General features: G+C 42.5%; 2 protein-coding genes across 2 annotated transcripts in view; one reads left to right on the top strand and one right to left on the bottom strand.

Annotated features, from left to right (window-relative positions):
• ppp1r16a (protein phosphatase 1, regulatory subunit 16A) overlaps positions 1-16075 on the top strand; it is an 88176-nt gene that overhangs the window by 62594 nt on the left and 9507 nt on the right. The gene's annotated exons all lie outside the window — the stretch shown is intronic.
• Positions 3300-10334, bottom strand: LOC132897472 (C-type lectin domain family 4 member M-like). Its single transcript, XM_060938740.1, has 6 exons — positions 10194-10334; positions 5359-6366; positions 4530-4672; positions 4352-4458; positions 3744-3884; positions 3300-3655 (listed from the first exon to the last, which is right to left on the bottom strand). Coding segments are annotated over exons 1-6 (1503 nt in total). The 5' UTR covers positions 10297-10334; the 3' UTR covers positions 3300-3654.

The raw sequence follows: 16075 nt of genomic DNA, 5'->3' as shown, positions 1-16075 counted from the left end.
AATGAGTTAAGCTAAAATACTGGGCTACTAAAGTGAACTCATACGTTAAGTCAAAATAATGTCATATTTTGAACGGAGGTGTTAGGTGGAAATGACCAAGACTATATCTTGAAATATTGAGTTAAGTTGAAATGTTAGGAAATTCAAGTAACAAGATGTCAAGTTATAAAATTGAGTTACTTTAACAAAATAAAGATGTAGCATTTCAAAAAGATTTTCACAACTTCTGGTTCAGGGATTGTGTACGACCTAGAGCAAATTTGTCTCCTGTTTTTATGTGACCCTTTTATTTGCCGAGAGATCCCATTTTTCTGCACCTTCCACAAAAGGTATTTTGCGAGCGTCCTTGGTCTGTAGTTCCAAAAAAGTGTGTACTGCACCCGAGTTGTCGTTCCTGATGCTGTGAAAGTTGAAGCCGGTTTGTAACCTCACCCGATCTCATCTCCATTCTGATCTCTTCAGTAGCTCTGTTAATCCTTCAGCCCTGGAAAGATGAATAAAACTTGAAAGATGAATATGATCTCTGTACGTGGGAACACCACATGTTGCCCTGAATAGAGAAGTTCCAGTGTGAGGTTTTTTGAAGAAATGGAAAGTGGCTCAAGTGCACATGTGGAAGTGATTATGTAGCAAAAACCATTTTCTCTGGAATATCTTCACTTCTGTTCACCACTCAGGATCCACAACCCGCCATTTTCGTCTGGTTTCAGAGGAGCTTGCTGTTAAGGTTTGAGAAATGGACTCTGCATGGTAATGAAGAAACGAAGTTTGTGGTCATGTTTCTGGAAGCATTCTATGACAATGCGTGCTCTGTGAAATGTTGTACTGCACGCAGAGCACAGGGCTGTACTTGATATGTATCATAAGAGCAAAATATGACTTGTTTACTAAAAGGATGTTGGAATTAGATCAGCTTGTGTGTGATAATCTTCTGTACATGATATTACACTCTCCAGTTTTTGAAGAAATGGAAAGTGGCTAAAGTGCACGTGTGTGCATTTTCATCAGGTTTCCGAGAAGTGTGATATTAAGGATTAAGAAACTCAGACTCTGCCATGTCCTGAAGAAATGAAGCTTGCAATCATGTTCCTGAAAGCATTCTGTGACAATGCATGCTCTGTGAAATGATGTGCTGCATGTATCTCTGAGCGTTACTGCTCTCAGGGCTGACACTGGCCTGAATGAAGTTTCAGTGTATATTTGGCTTGGCTAACATTAGACATGTACTGTATACACGCAGTCCTGTGCAAAATGTAGGCACATGTAAAGAAATGCCATCGACCAAAACTGGCTTGAAACTAAATGTTTCAACATGAATACGAAACAGTAAGCCATAATAAATGAAACAAAGTCAGTCTTTGGTGTGAGACGAACCTTTGCTTTATAAATAAATAAATAGTCTCAGGTACAATGATTGCATTTTTATAAGGAAATGAGCTGTAGGTTTTACTGAGCATCTTACAGAACCAGCCAAAGTTCTTCTGGACACTTTGACTGTCGCATTTGCTTCTTAATTTTGCACCAAAACCCAGTAGCCTTCATTATGTTTTCTTTTTTAATCTGAAATGTGCTCTCTTATGGAATATGCTGCTCAGATACAAACATTTTGTTTCCTGTGACACTTAATTTTGTGCTGGAAAACGAACGTTTGGAACTCTAAAATGTTTTTGTACTGAATCGATAATGTAGACGTCATAAAATAGAAATCTGTAACAGTTTATATGAAAAAAAAAAAATAGGGGGCCCAAGACTTTTGCGCAGTACTGTGTGTTTATTTATACACACGCACACAATTTTATTTATATATATATATATATATATATATATATATATATATATAATATATATATATATATACATTTTAACATTTATTCCACGAAATCGAGTCGTACATGAGCTGATGAGGCACATGGCACGGAGTTGGTTATAAGCCACGTACGATGATATTGAGTGGAATAACTGTTTTATCCACATTTGCTGAATTTTGAGAAACAAAGCTTTTTTTGTTTATTTGTTTTTTTAGTTATTTTTGTAAAATTTGATAAATGAAAACTTTTATACAAAATGTCCAACAAAATCATTTCCGCTTACAACGTACACCAAACGGCGAAATGACAGTAGCAATTTGTGAAAAATGCTAAAAAAAAATATGCTATTGTATAATAATTTCTTGAAAAAGATGCGTTCTTACCATCAAATACTTTTATTCTATATTTTGTTACTTTATTTAATTAATTAATTTATTTATTTTGGGGGGGGGGGTTGTTTTCGAGTAGAGCTTTTATTTCATCCTCTGTTGGTTCCGCAACAAGCGCCGCCATTTTGTTTTTCTCTCTTTGTGGTATACGAGCTGATAGCCTTGTAGTAGAGTAGCCAATCAGAGCACGCAATTGCTTATATCCGGTGAATGTGGATAGAATAATATACAATGAATTAACAACAAAAGGAACGGAAGAAAGATGAATGGAGGGAAAGATTTATTGTAACTTTTTTTTTTCCATTTAAAAATGCAAATTAAAAAACAAAGTCTTAGCATTCCACTCTTTAATACACTGTTACCTGTTTGCTGGCAGTGCTGTTTAAAAATGATGCTCGAAGCGAACAGGCTAATCAGCTCAGTCATTAACTAGAAATGCGTTCTTGTGTTCAGTGAAATCCTGTCATCCCATTTCATTTACCACTCCATTCAGTGACTGAGTAAGCAGCAGTTCTGTGAGCGAGAGCACTTTGTTGATGAGAGAGGAAGGTTATGATAACACAATGAACCACTCCTGTCAGCCAAAACCAGGGGAGTTCAACTGAACGTTCACCAACACACTTGACTTGTATCTCCATGATTTTATGCTTTGTGTTGCTGCCACATGATGAGCTGATTTGGATAATTACATCGGTGAGCAGGTGTACAGATGTTCCTAATAAAGGGGCTGGTGCTAGAGTTTGGTATTCCCACTGCATAAATTATAGTATTTAGTAAAATAAAAGAAGCTATGACTGTAAGCCAATGTTATATAGAAAGACATTACTGCAGTCCCTCGATAGCTAGTTAGAGTAAGGGCCTCTGCATGCTCTTGCGACAAGGCTTTCGCAGATAGCTTTTCGCAGACAGTTGTAATTTATCGTTGAGCGGGGAGTAATAGGCGTGCGCGATGTTATTCACCGCCACAACGCAAGGGGGCGCGAAGTCGCGAAATCGCTAGGAGTAGTTGGTGGGTGTGGTTAGTGGAGTGTTTATCCTCCGGTTACTTATAATGACTAGAACTGGAGTCGTATAGATGTACGTACTTCCTCACTTCCTCGATCAACCGCTCTTCGTGCTGCTCCATCTTCGCTCGTGTTTTTAAAAATGGTGGTCGTGAAAACAAACCAAACCGGGAAAGTAGGGAAGCGGAAGTGTGTGTACAGCAGATGTAGAGTGGACCAATCGGAGCCCTCTTGTCTGCGACGCTGTCTGCGAGGCTTCTGCGGTGGTCACAAATTTTGGGAGGTGCGCGCAGAGCGTCTGTGAAGGTGGGGGGGGCTACGCAGACACCATCTGCAACGCTGTCTGCGAGGACTGGGTTGTCAGCATAAATTGGCCTTAAGATTATAAGTGGATTGAGTACTCGGGGTGCTTTTGTAACACGGTCATTGGAGATTGCTGCAGACAGAGTTTAATCTGAGAATACAACACAGAGACTGCATCAGTGTTGCATTGTTCAGCTGCTACATCACTGAGTGTTTTATTATTTAATTTCTTCACTTACCATTGAGAAGTCGGTTTCTCACAGATCCATTTCACTTTGTTTGTGCACAGCCCATCATTCCAGCCCAGTTTACCTGGAAGATTCCAAAGCTCAGCACAGTCCTCATTACCTGCATCATTGGGTTCCCCACGAGCCCAGTTCCTGAAGTCCAGAGACACAAAATCAGAGTTGGATCAGAATGATTGACGCACTTCGTGAAAATGAGCCAAAAAGAATAAAACGTACCAGGAGTGATCTTTTGAGCTTAAAATAAAACTATGCCCCATCTTGCTTATTTTTAATGCAGTGACTCATCAGTAGTTGCATGGTTTGAAGCCAAAGTTCACAATTGTGAGTCTACTTGTACATAAATGTACACAATCTCAGGAGCAAAGCATAGGGTACAAACTATTTCTCTGAACTGGAATTTGATAAATACCACATTTCTGGTGTTAGTGCTCCTGCAAACGATTTACAGATATATTTTCATGTTGCGTTTCATAAACAGGTGAATGTTTCTACAGCTGTAGAGTCCTGCACAAAGCTGAACGATGATTACTTTGTTTGACATGAACTTTATGATGTGGTCAGATAATCCAGGGTAAATAGAATTTATTGAAAAGTCTTACGAAAATGTCAGTGCTGAACCATCCACCCATTTCCAGGTCCCCTCTTTGACTTGGTCATGTAAACCAATCCAAGCCTCATCTTTGCTCAGCTTCTTGACAAGGAAATCCTGTGAACATCAAAGAGTAATATGAAACCGTTCAGGCTTATTATGTTTCTTTCACTTTCATGCGCTCTCACCTGTTCCTCTTTGCTATTGATGATCACGAGGTCTGCTCCGTTTGTTTTGCAGTACTGTCTGGCGTTATTCCAGCTTTTCTTCTCAGTAGAGACATAGTAAAAACTCGAGCTGAAGTAGAACCAGCCTAGTTTGCTTTGTGCAGCTGGTAAGACAAAGGATAAACTCTAGCTTTAATACTTTTTATTTATTTTTTTTTTTAACTCTCTGTCTTGGCATTTTCCCTATTGGTCACTTGCCAATTCCCTTGCACCAGCTAGCTCCTGCCCATTATACAACAGCTACCAATGAGCTGCTTGCTGCATCACAGGTCAGCGTAACTCACTCAGAGGAAAGTGCTGTTTGTCTTCTTCCACATACCTGAACTCACAGAGACTCTAATTTGCCAGTGTCCCAATGACCGACAGCAGAGAGAGAGAATGCCCCTCCCACTTGGGGCAAATTTTGTTCCCCTGGCTTCTTACATGAATTGCTGTGGCATTACTGGGATTCAGTTCATGAAATATTAACAAATTAGTCATTTAAACCACCCTAACCAGGTGAAAGCAGGCACTACAGGTTATAGTTACTGCAGCATTATCTGGTATGTTCCCATGTTATTCAAAGCCTTTCTTTGTACCACAAATTTCATGTGTGACTGCCCACTGAAATATAAAAATCACCCCCCCCCAAAAGTCTTTGTTGGGTCCTGCAAGGTCCAAGTCCTCAAGTGCACCACAAGTTGGTACATTTAAAAAAAAAAAAAAACCTAGCAGCACTTGTACCAGCACCAGACACATTAAAATATAATTGGCACTACTGTATTGGGAGGTTTTTGACATATTTGCTTACCTATCTCTGCCAAATGGTTCTGAAGTTCCTCTTTCTCCTTCTGTAACTGGTCTTTTTGGTTTGCCATGGTGCTGTAGTTTTTCTGCAGTTTCTCCATTTCATTAGCCAGTTCTTTACATTTCGCCTGGTCCTGGTCTCTCATGTTCAGATTGTTGGTCTGTAACTGGTCTCTCTCGATAGTCAGATTGTTGTAGCTGGTCTGTAACCAGTCTCTCTCGACTGTCAGGTTGTTGTAGCTGGTCTGTAGCCGGTCTCTCTCGACTGTCAGGTTGTTGTAGCTGGTCTGTAACCGGTCTCTCTCGACTGTCAGGTTGTTGTAGCTGGTCTGTAACCGGTCTCTCTCGACTGTCAGGTTGTTGTAGCTGATTTGTAACCGGTCTCTCTCGACTGTCAGGTTGTTGTAGCTGGTCTGTAACCGGTCTCTCTCGACTGTCAGGTTGTTGTAGCTGGTCTGTAACCGGTCTCTCTCGACTGTCAGGTTGTTGTAGCTGGTCTGTAGCCGGTCTCTCTCGACTGTCAGGTTGTTGTAGCTGGTCTGTAGCCGGTCTCCCGCGACGGTCAGGTTGTTGTAGCTGGTCTGTAGCCGGTCTCTCTCGACTGTCAGGTTGTTGTAGCTGGTTTGTAACCGGTCTCTCTCGAATGTCAGGTTGTTGTAGCTGGTCTGTAACCGGTCTCTCTCGACTGTTAGGTTGTTGTAGCTGGTCTGTAACCGGTCTCTCTCGACTGTTAGGTTGTTGTAGCTGGTCTGTAGCCGGTCTCCCTCAACAGTCAGGTTGTTGTACCTGGTCTGTAACCGGTCTCTCTCGAAAGTCAGGTTTTCGTAGCCAGTCTGGAGCTGGGCTTTCTCAAGTGTGAGGTTTCTGTACTGAGTCTGTAAATCAGTGTTTTTTGTAGTGAGGTTGTTGAACTTGACCCACAGCACTGAGACAGCAAAAATCAGGAGAACACACAGCAGGGTCAAACACACTGCAGCAAGTCTGTAATATCTGCTTCCTGATATGTCACCTCCTAAATGAGAATAGGAGACAGATGCTTTATTAGAGTCTTGCAGCTACACTTGTTGGCTTTTGTATCGGGTACACCTCATGTATAGATGCACGTTATAGTATACATTTACTGACTGTAGCCCATTTGTTGCTCCAAACAATGCATCAGCCCTTTACCCTGACCAATAATGAGACACTCCCCCAAGCAGATTTTATTTGGGTCAAAGGCCACTCTTTGCATGGCGTGTGTGCGCGCACGCGCTGCTGGTACGAGTGCATCAGCTTGTTTATGTTGAATGAGAATTAACAGTTCTGGGTTTTTTGATGTGTTTCTCAAATGATAAAATGCAGCTCAAAAGATGTACTTCAGTGGGATTCAAACAATATATCAGCATCTAGGGTTACACCAAGGCCCTCAACCTGAGCTTTTGTTCTTACTGTCAGCATGTAGGGCAGGGGTATTCAATTAAAAGTCACTGAGGTCCAGTTATTAAATTTTGTCCAAGTAGAAGGTCCGAACCGAAGTCCAGCTTGTGCCTTATAGCCTTCCCCTATGTCCACATTTTCATATGGTTTCAACAATATTTATTGTTAATTTCCAATGCAGGAAATGAACTGAGTGCACAACTATCTCATTCATCTCATCTCATTATCTCTAGCCGCTTTATCCTTCTACAGGGTCGCAGGCAAGCTGGAGCCTATCCCAGCTGACTATGGGCGAAAGGCGGGGTACACCCTGGACAAGTCGCCAGGTCATCACAGGGCTGACACATAGACACAGACAACCATTCACACTCACATTCACACCTACGGTCAATTTAGAGTCACCAGTTAACCTAACCTGCATGTCTTTGGACTGTGGGGGAAACCGGAGCACCCGGAGGAAACCCACGCGGACACGGGGAGAACATGCAAACTCCACACAGAAAGGCCCTCGCCGGCCACGGGGCTCGAACCCGGACCTTCTTGCTGTGAGGCGACAGCGCTAACCACTACACCACCGTGCCGCCCGCAACTATCTCTTTTACCATAAATAAAAGTAGTCCCAGGAAAATAAATTCAAGGCCTTCATTTCAGATTAAAGAAAACAGAAACCTCAGAATAAAATAAAGTGCAAACAGAGTGGAATAATTCCTTTTTCTCTTAAATTAAAGAGGTCCCAACCTGAAGAATTGAAGGCCTACACTTCAAGTAAAAAAGTCAACTCAGAAAGCATTAACTAAAAAGTGCAAACAGAGCATTGACTTAACATTTTCTCTTCTTTGTTCTTAAAATAAGGAGGTCCCAGCCTAAAAAAATGAGGGCCTACTTTTCAAGAAAAAAAAGTCCACATCTTCAGAAAACAAGTGGCTTTTTTTTGGGGGGGGGAATGCAAACAGAACATTTTTCTTTGAACTTTTCTCTTTTAATTCTTCTTTTACTTTTCTTAATGAGAAAAATGGGCATGTGGCTGACCTGCCAGTAATTTAAATCTTGGTTGGAATGGAGTTAGTGCCATTCTCATGCAGATATGTAGGTGTTCATTGTTGAGCCTAGAACGGTACTTGGTTTTGACAATGTTCATAGTGGAAAAAGCTGACTCACAGCTGTAAGTCGATCCAAACATAGTCAAGGTGTGCAGTGTTCCTTTGGTTAGACCAGGGAACACACTCAGGTGGTGTTTACATTAGACCGTATCCGTCTCGTTTTCGTCGCGGATGCACTGTCCGTGCACATTAAAACGCCGGGAAACGACTCCACAGGCGGAACAACTTGAATCCGCCAGGGCCCACGTATTCAACCCAGTTCGTATCTGATCCGGTGCTGTGTAAACATTGAGGAACGAGGAAATGCTGTGCTGAGCTCGAGCTGACGTCGTCATTGGACAACGTCACTGTGACATCCACCTTCCTGATTCGCTGGCGTTGGGATCACACACACAGCGGCTCAGTCCCGAATCACTGCTCGTGCGCTTCACTCGCGCGCTCTGTGAGCTGCGCAGGGCCGGAGTGCGCACCCTCCAGAGGGCACTCGCTGTTCAGGGCGGAGTGATTTGGAGCGCAGGAGGAAGCTCTGAGCCGCACTGAGGTTTATTTACACATTTCAACTTATTTACCTCCTTCAGGCGCTTAAACCCAGTGAGAACATGAACATCACAGCCAGGTGTGTTTATCTGCTGGAGAAGGTGTTCGCTTGCCATCCTTCCACTTGCAAGTGGTGAGTGACTTGCGCATGCCCGATATGCACTGGGATCATGTGACGTGACGTCTAATTAGTCATGTGATTAGCGTATCCGTGTATTGGTGTTGCTGTGTGCACGCAAATCGTGTATTGGAGTTGCTGTGTGCACGCGAATCATTTTAAAAACGTTAATCTGATGATCCGCTGATATGGTCTAATGTAAACACCACCTCAGAAACAGTCTGTAACCAGAAAGTAGCAGGGTCAGTTGTCTCAAAATGCTCTCTTAATGCAGCATTTCCTTGCAGATCAATGTCTCAGCAACGGTGTTTAAGCACTCCTTCACAACTGTCCCATCACTAAATGTTTTTTTTTATGTTGCCCCAAAATCCACGCTACTTTTAAGGAACATTTCGTTTGCACGTTGCTGGGCTGTAAATATATGTGTGATGAGTCGGGTAGACCTGTCATACTGTGCTTGCAGTTCGGTTATTTTGCGTGCCCTCAGCTTGGACTTCAGGGGATAACTTTGCTCAAAAGAGCTGTGCTTCGTTTCGTAGTGGCGCTTCACATTGCCGCTTTTAATTAATGCCACGTTTTCGGAGCATATGAGGCACACTGGTTTTGAACTGCTCGCCGGAAGAATGAACGTCCATTCATCTTCAAAACAACGATTTTCCTTGTCTACTTTCCGCCGCCTTTTGGAGCAAGCCGTGTTGTCTCGGTCAGTTGTCTCTGAACTTAACTCTCTTCCTCTCTGCTTGTTGCTCTGCTGTGGTGCGCTGGTTAAACTAACGATTTTATTGGCTCAACTGAGTGAAGCTGTTGTCGTATTAACTGGAGTAGCAGTGCCTGCTGTCAATACCCACGACCGTCCAAAATAATGCTCCATGAAAATTACTTAATCTCGTGAATTTACCATTGGTCACGGGTCCGGACAGAACCATCACTGGGTCCGGATCCGGACCGAGGTCCGCCATTTGGTGATGCCTGATGTAGGGTGAAATCAGTTGCCTTCGTACCCACTGTAAGCATTTCCATATGAACAGAATTAAAGAGAAGGGCGTTATTCAGCTCTTCATGTGACCAGACTGGGATATACGAGTATCATCAGCATAGAAATGGAGATAAAGTGTGAAGCTGATTATTTTACAATAATAGCCTGTTCCAGTGTGCTTTATTCTTTTTGTATAACAGCAATTAATTACTGGTACATTGTGCTTTTTTAATGTATTTATAGTTACATTAAATGCTGTGGAATATCCTTGGGAAAGGTTCATTCTCACACTTAGCAGCTATAAACAGTCGTTCCTTCCTTCAATAAATTATTAATAAATGGAGTGTTCGCTGTACAAGTCCCTGTGAACGATCTGTTATTACAGAAATAACGTATTAGAACAATCATTAAAATAAATGTGATTTTAAATTACAGTCAGCACTATTGTCAGAGCTCCTGTTACAGAAAATTAATCCATATTTCTTCAGACTTTTAACCAGTCCGATTGAGAATTCAGCAGCGCTGTGAGAGAACATACAATGGTATAAAAACAGTTGACACTTAAGGTCATTTCCAAAATGTGTGCAAAGGCAATTTATCACGTTTTAATCGTGTTAATCCCCAATAAATTTGTGCTGTGTTTTGTGGGGCTTGTCTTAAAGAGTTCCCGCTCGTCTGTGTTCGTACTGTACCTGAGTTGATGTTCTCATGCATGTCATCATTGTCTACACAGGAATCGAGCCTGTTATACGAATCCAGGTGGCGTTTTTTAACTGAGACCTGTCTCATCTCCATCCTGCTTTTCAGTTAAGCTTTTACAGTGCTGTTGTCCTTTGATGTCTGGTAATGTCATATGTATGGCTCTGAATGGAGAAGTAAGGTTGTGGGCACTTGCAAAAGTGTTGAGGTTGCTAAAATTAATTCCTTTAACCAGTATATGATAAAACATGCCTTGTGACATGCATGGGCAGTACTCCTCATCATACAGAAACATTCGATGGGTTCATGTTGCTTGTACCAGAGTTTGTTCTTTCCACCAACCTGATACAAAAGCAACTTGGATTTGTACAAGACCCTTCCCTTAATGGTCTAATGCTACACTCTGTCCACTGGATTCCTGTGGCTGTCCACATCGTATTCAAAACACTATTGCTTGCACAGAAAGGCATAAACAGCCCGCCACCTGTATATGAAGGCACTTATCATACCTTTCTCACCACCAGAGACTTGAGCACAAGTTCACTTGCATGCAGCATCTGTCAAGATACAAGGAAGACCTTCATGGAGACTTGTCTCCGTCATGGCAGCCAGGTAGTGTATGAACGTCCTCTGGATGTCCGAACAGCAGAGTAACTATCTGTCTTCAAGAAGCACCTCTTCATCAACCACCTAATGGAGTACTGAAGATACTGTATTCTTGAGGATACACTGTTCCTGTGTCCGAAATCACTCACTCATTCCCTACCCCCCTATCTAGGGAATTCTATATAGAGGACTATATAATGAGCTCATTGGTAAAATGAAAAAAAAAACACTTTTGGACACTACTCCGCCACGCCGTTATTTACGTCATTCCGGTTGCACTATTAAAACGTGCCAGATCAGTCAGCTGGTGGGTTTTCCAAATAATAAATACATATTATACTGAGCATATTTCTCACATTAATAAATCCAAAGTACTTTGTGTCTGCTGCATCTTTCAGTTCTTCTAAATCGAGGCTGAATGAATTCTTCTTTGCCACTGCCTTTTATTAAATCAGATTTGAGGCTTTTTTTGATTAATTCCTCATTCTTTATTCATGTATTTTATCGGTATTATTCTATTTTAGCTTATTTTCTATTCTCACTATTTTTCATTGTACTTGAATGTCCGTTTATAATGGGTTTTATTTATTTTATTTTATTTCCCTCCGTCCATTCACCCCCAGCACACTACAATATTATTGTCGTTTTCGTGTCACAATCATTACAGACTGTGGAAACGTCACACTAGACTTCAAACACCTTGGATTCTGTGTCGCTCCACTCTTCCTCCAGACTCTAGGACCTTGATTTCCAAATGAAATGCAAAGAGGACTTTGGACCACTGAGCAACAGTCCGGTTCTTTCTTTCCTTAGCCCAGGTAAGACGTTTCTGACGTTGTCTCTGGTTCAGGAGTGGCTTGATATTAGGAATGCGACAGCTGTAGCCCCTTTCCTGAAGACGTCTGTGTGTGGTGGCTCTTGATGCCCTGATGTCAGCCTCAGTCCACTACTTGTGAAGCGCTCCCAAGTTCTTGAATCGACTTTCCTTGATGATCCTCTCAAGGCTGCAGTCTGTTGCTTCTGCACCTTTTCCAGCCAGCCTTTTCAGCAATAACCTTCTGTGGCTCAATCTCCTTGTGGAGGGTGTCGATCATCTTCTGGACACCTGCCAAGTCAGCAGTCTTTCCCATGATTGGGGTTGTGTGTACTGAACTAGACCGAGGGATACACGCTATTTATGCTGTTTTACTCAAACTTGAAATGAAATATTCTAATAATTTGAGATGGGTTTTTTTTTTTCCTGCCGTGGGCCGTAATTATCAAAATTAAAATAGAAAAAGGCTTGAAACATTTTAGTTTGTGTAATGAATGAGTCTAGAAGATATTAAATTTTCACTTTCTTAAATAACTGATGGAAAATATTGAACTTTTTCATGATATTCTAATTGCTTGAGATGCACTCGTACAGGGGTTTTCAAAGTGTGGGAGAGTCAGCCCCCCCTCAGAGAGCAAATAAACAACAGCGCCCCCCCCTTACAATTTTTGTTGTTGCTATACTTAATGTTCCATTCGTATTTGAAAAAATGGTTGTTGTACACATTATTTTTTTCTTTTACCCATTTTAAACATCTGTGCTTTTTGAAAAATCTTTTTTACACATTTTAAAACATGAGCTTTATTAAAACATTTTTTTACACATTTTAAACATCTGTGCTTTTTTAAAACCTCTTTACACATTTTAAACATCTGTGCTTTTAAAACATCTTTGTTTTTTTACACATTTTAAACATCTCTCATAGCATCGTTAGCTAGCACCTCTTGGCAGACAACACACTGTGGCAGTGGAGCATCTTCAGATCCAGTCCATGAAAATCCAAACTTTAAATAATCATGGTCATACTTCCTTCTTTTTTTTGTTTGCCCCAGACGCTGTCTCCTCACTCACTGTAGCTTTAGGTACTAAAAATCGATCCATTTTGTCTCTGGCAAAGGCTAGCTGAAGTTCGCTAAATGTCCGCAATAGTAACTTATTCTGGTTTATTTTTCCTCACGTTGTGCCCCCCCCCCCCCCCCCCCCCCCCCCGAAGAACTCTGGCGCCCCCTAGGGGAGGCGCACCCCACACTTTGAAAAGCCCTGCACTAGTATTGAGGTATTTCACCTGACGTCACAGGGTCACGTGACGCCCGGGTGTCCGCCATTTTGAACGTCAAGCTACATACTAACGCTGCAGACAGAGAGGGAGAATCGGCTTGAAAAAAAACGTGTTACAGACACCTAGAATAGATTAATTTGTCAGTAAGCACTCTATAAATAACCATGGTGTTTGCTTGTTGTGCTGTGGGCTGCCACAACAGACAGGGACAGCGTGCAGGACGCTCCTTTTACCGGTTTCTAGTAATGGGAATTTCGGCTCTTTTTCGGGAGCCGGCTCTTTTGGCTCTTCTTACTATAAGGAGCCGGCTCTTTCGGCTCCCAAACGGCTCCCGAGATTTTATTTTTGATTTAATTGCTGCAATTAACTAGTTAATTCATCTCATCTCATTATCTCTAGCCGCTTTATCCTTCTACAGGGTCGCAGGCAAGCTGGAGCCTATCCCAGCTGACTACGGGCGAAAGGCGGGGTACACCCTGGACAAGTCGCCAGGTCATCACAGGGCTGACACATAGACACAGACAACCATTCACACTCACATTCACACCTACGGTCAATTTAGAGTCACCAGTTAACCTAACCTGCATGTCTTTGGACTGTGGGGGAAACCGGAGCACCCGGAGGAAACCCACGCGGACACGGGGAGAACATGCAAACTCCACACAGAAAGGCCCTCGCCGGCCCCGGGGCTTGAACCCAGGACCTTCTTGCTGTGAGGCGACAGCGCTAACCACTACACCACCGTGCCGCCCAACTAGTTAATTAATTACATTATTTATATTTTATCAATAGGATGTTTTCCGTTTTATTTTTTAGTTTTTGTAGCCATTGTAAAGCTTTGTAAAGTATAGCAGTGTAACAATGTTCTAGCTATAGAAATAAAAACTTACCAATTAATAAATTATTTTCTCACAAACATGATGGAAAACTGTGTTATATTACCAATATAAAATACACAGTTGATTTTCCCCTCCTCAGGTGCCTCACAGACTCCTCTCCCCTGCGCTCCACAGCTTTAAGCATTACACCAATTTTCGTATTTTCGCAGCTGTGAATGACATCAACCAAAAAAAGTAGGCGTACACCATGCTACTTTTTTTCCTTTGAATGGTAATAGACAACACAAAGACGCAATCGGACAGCAACTTTTTTTGTGAAAGTCTCTCTCTCTCTGAGGCACCTAAGGACAAAAAACTAATTCGGCTCCCCAACTCGGCTCCCACCGAAGAGCCGGCTCCCGTCATTCACTTCAAAGAGCCGGCTGTTTGAACCGGATCGTTCGCAACCGACACATCACTACTGGTTTACTACTGACCCAGACAAGAGGGATTACAGCTGTGAAAAGACAGGATTGGGAGCCAACAGAGTACTCCAGACTTTGCAGTGATCATTTCATTTCAGGTTAGTTTATCAGTTAACGCAATTTTGATAAAATATATAGCAAAAAGTAAATGGGTCAGTGTTTGTTAACCCATCTGAGCAGTGAAACAAGGCAGTGTTAATTTGTCTAGGGTTGCATGTAGCAGACATCAGACATAAAACGCAATAACAAAGGCTAGAAAGAAACGGGACACAGAAATAAACAGGGAAATTAAGTAAAAAGAAAGAAAGAGAAAAAAAAAAAAGAGCGCGGATCTCCAAACACATGAGAAGCCTATCTTACGCACATATCACGCGGACTCCACACATGCATCGCGTCTGAAGTCATAACTCATCAGGGGAACTCGTGTCCGCATTGGCATGTTCAAAAAACAACCTCGCGTCAACAATGATACCACACACAAGAAAAAAAAAAACAGTCAGGCTACTCAACAACCAACCTGGCAGCAGCAGTCGTTGTCATGTAAACACAACACTTCGGATATGCAAATGCTTCCCGTTACGCACGATTGCTGTCAATAAACATCATTTTGCCAATATTTTAGAGACCCCCCAACATTTCCCAAATCATGTTTTCAAAGGATCTCATGTCTGTTTCAGGGGATCTCGGATCCCCCGAGTAACAAAACAGTGTTGTGAACATAGCCTACCTTGTACCGTTTCAAACTGCTGGGGTCATCCTTCATCAAACTGTTGACTTCTGTCGACAACCTTGGCTCCATACCAAGGCTGGGTACAGGTGTTTGTGATAAAAGACAGATCCAATTTAACACGAATCACAGCTTACTTTCTTGTTAAAATGTGCAAAGGTCTCCACCATCTCATACCGCCTTGCACTGAAGGACTTAAGCATGCCGTCCAAAATGGCTGCATCACGTGACTTGGTCACGTGGGTGAAATACCTCAATATCCCATCTCTATTGGCATTGATAGTATTGTATCCTTCCCAGTTTATATAGAACATGGACCACACTGAAATAATAATAGTGTTTTTGTAGTTTGATTTGCTCTAAATGTCTTTTGTCCCTTCATGGTAAAATGTTATTCTGGGTGGGTCACGTGATGGCAGCGAGGTGAGCGGTGCTTTTTTTAGTGGAGCCACTCGGCTCTAATTATGTGCTTATGCTGACAATAATTGCACGTTTGTGCCTCTTTTTGTAAGAACCTTTCATGCTATGTCCCTGGAAAACTTTTGGCTGTAGCCTTTTGGTAAAATGGCCAGAAACCGAAGGAAGATGGACAAAACGGACATCCCGCCCGCACCTGAAGAACACACACAAGATGGCGACCGGGCCGAATCTGATATCTCCGAGATTGATGAGCTGGACCCGGGTCTCGCGAAAGCCCTGAGTCTGATGACTGCAAATATTGTAAAAGTGATCAAGAAACTCAGTCCCCTCACCGAGACCATCAACAAGCGTTCGGCGGAGCTACAGTCTGCTGGCCGGTGGCTAGATGAGGCAGAAGACCAAGTTACAGCTGTTGAAACCTCTGCCACGGCGCACGACTCATAGATAACAGAGTTAGAAAAGCAGGTCAGTGCTTTATCGGAAAGTTTGGACATGGCAGAGAACTACAGCAGGCGCCTCAATGTTCGGCTTGTTGGTCTGGCAGAAGGCACAGAGACTGGTCAGCCAGTGGATTTCTTCGAGACTTGGCTGCCCCGCTTCCTCAAGTTGACTACCAAAGCTGGCCGCGTAAAGCTAGAGAGAGGGCAGACCGCTCGCTAGCACCAAAACCGGCTCTGATCAAATCACCCAAGTCGGTGCTGTTGTGTTTTCATTCATTCAGAGATG

The sequence above is a fragment of the Neoarius graeffei genome, chromosome 14 (genome assembly GCF_027579695.1).
Source record: "Neoarius graeffei isolate fNeoGra1 chromosome 14, fNeoGra1.pri, whole genome shotgun sequence".
NCBI lineage: Eukaryota > Metazoa > Chordata > Actinopteri > Siluriformes > Ariidae > Neoarius > Neoarius graeffei.
The sequence above is the reverse complement of the archived record's forward strand: the minus strand, read 5'-3'. Positions and strand labels throughout refer to the sequence as shown.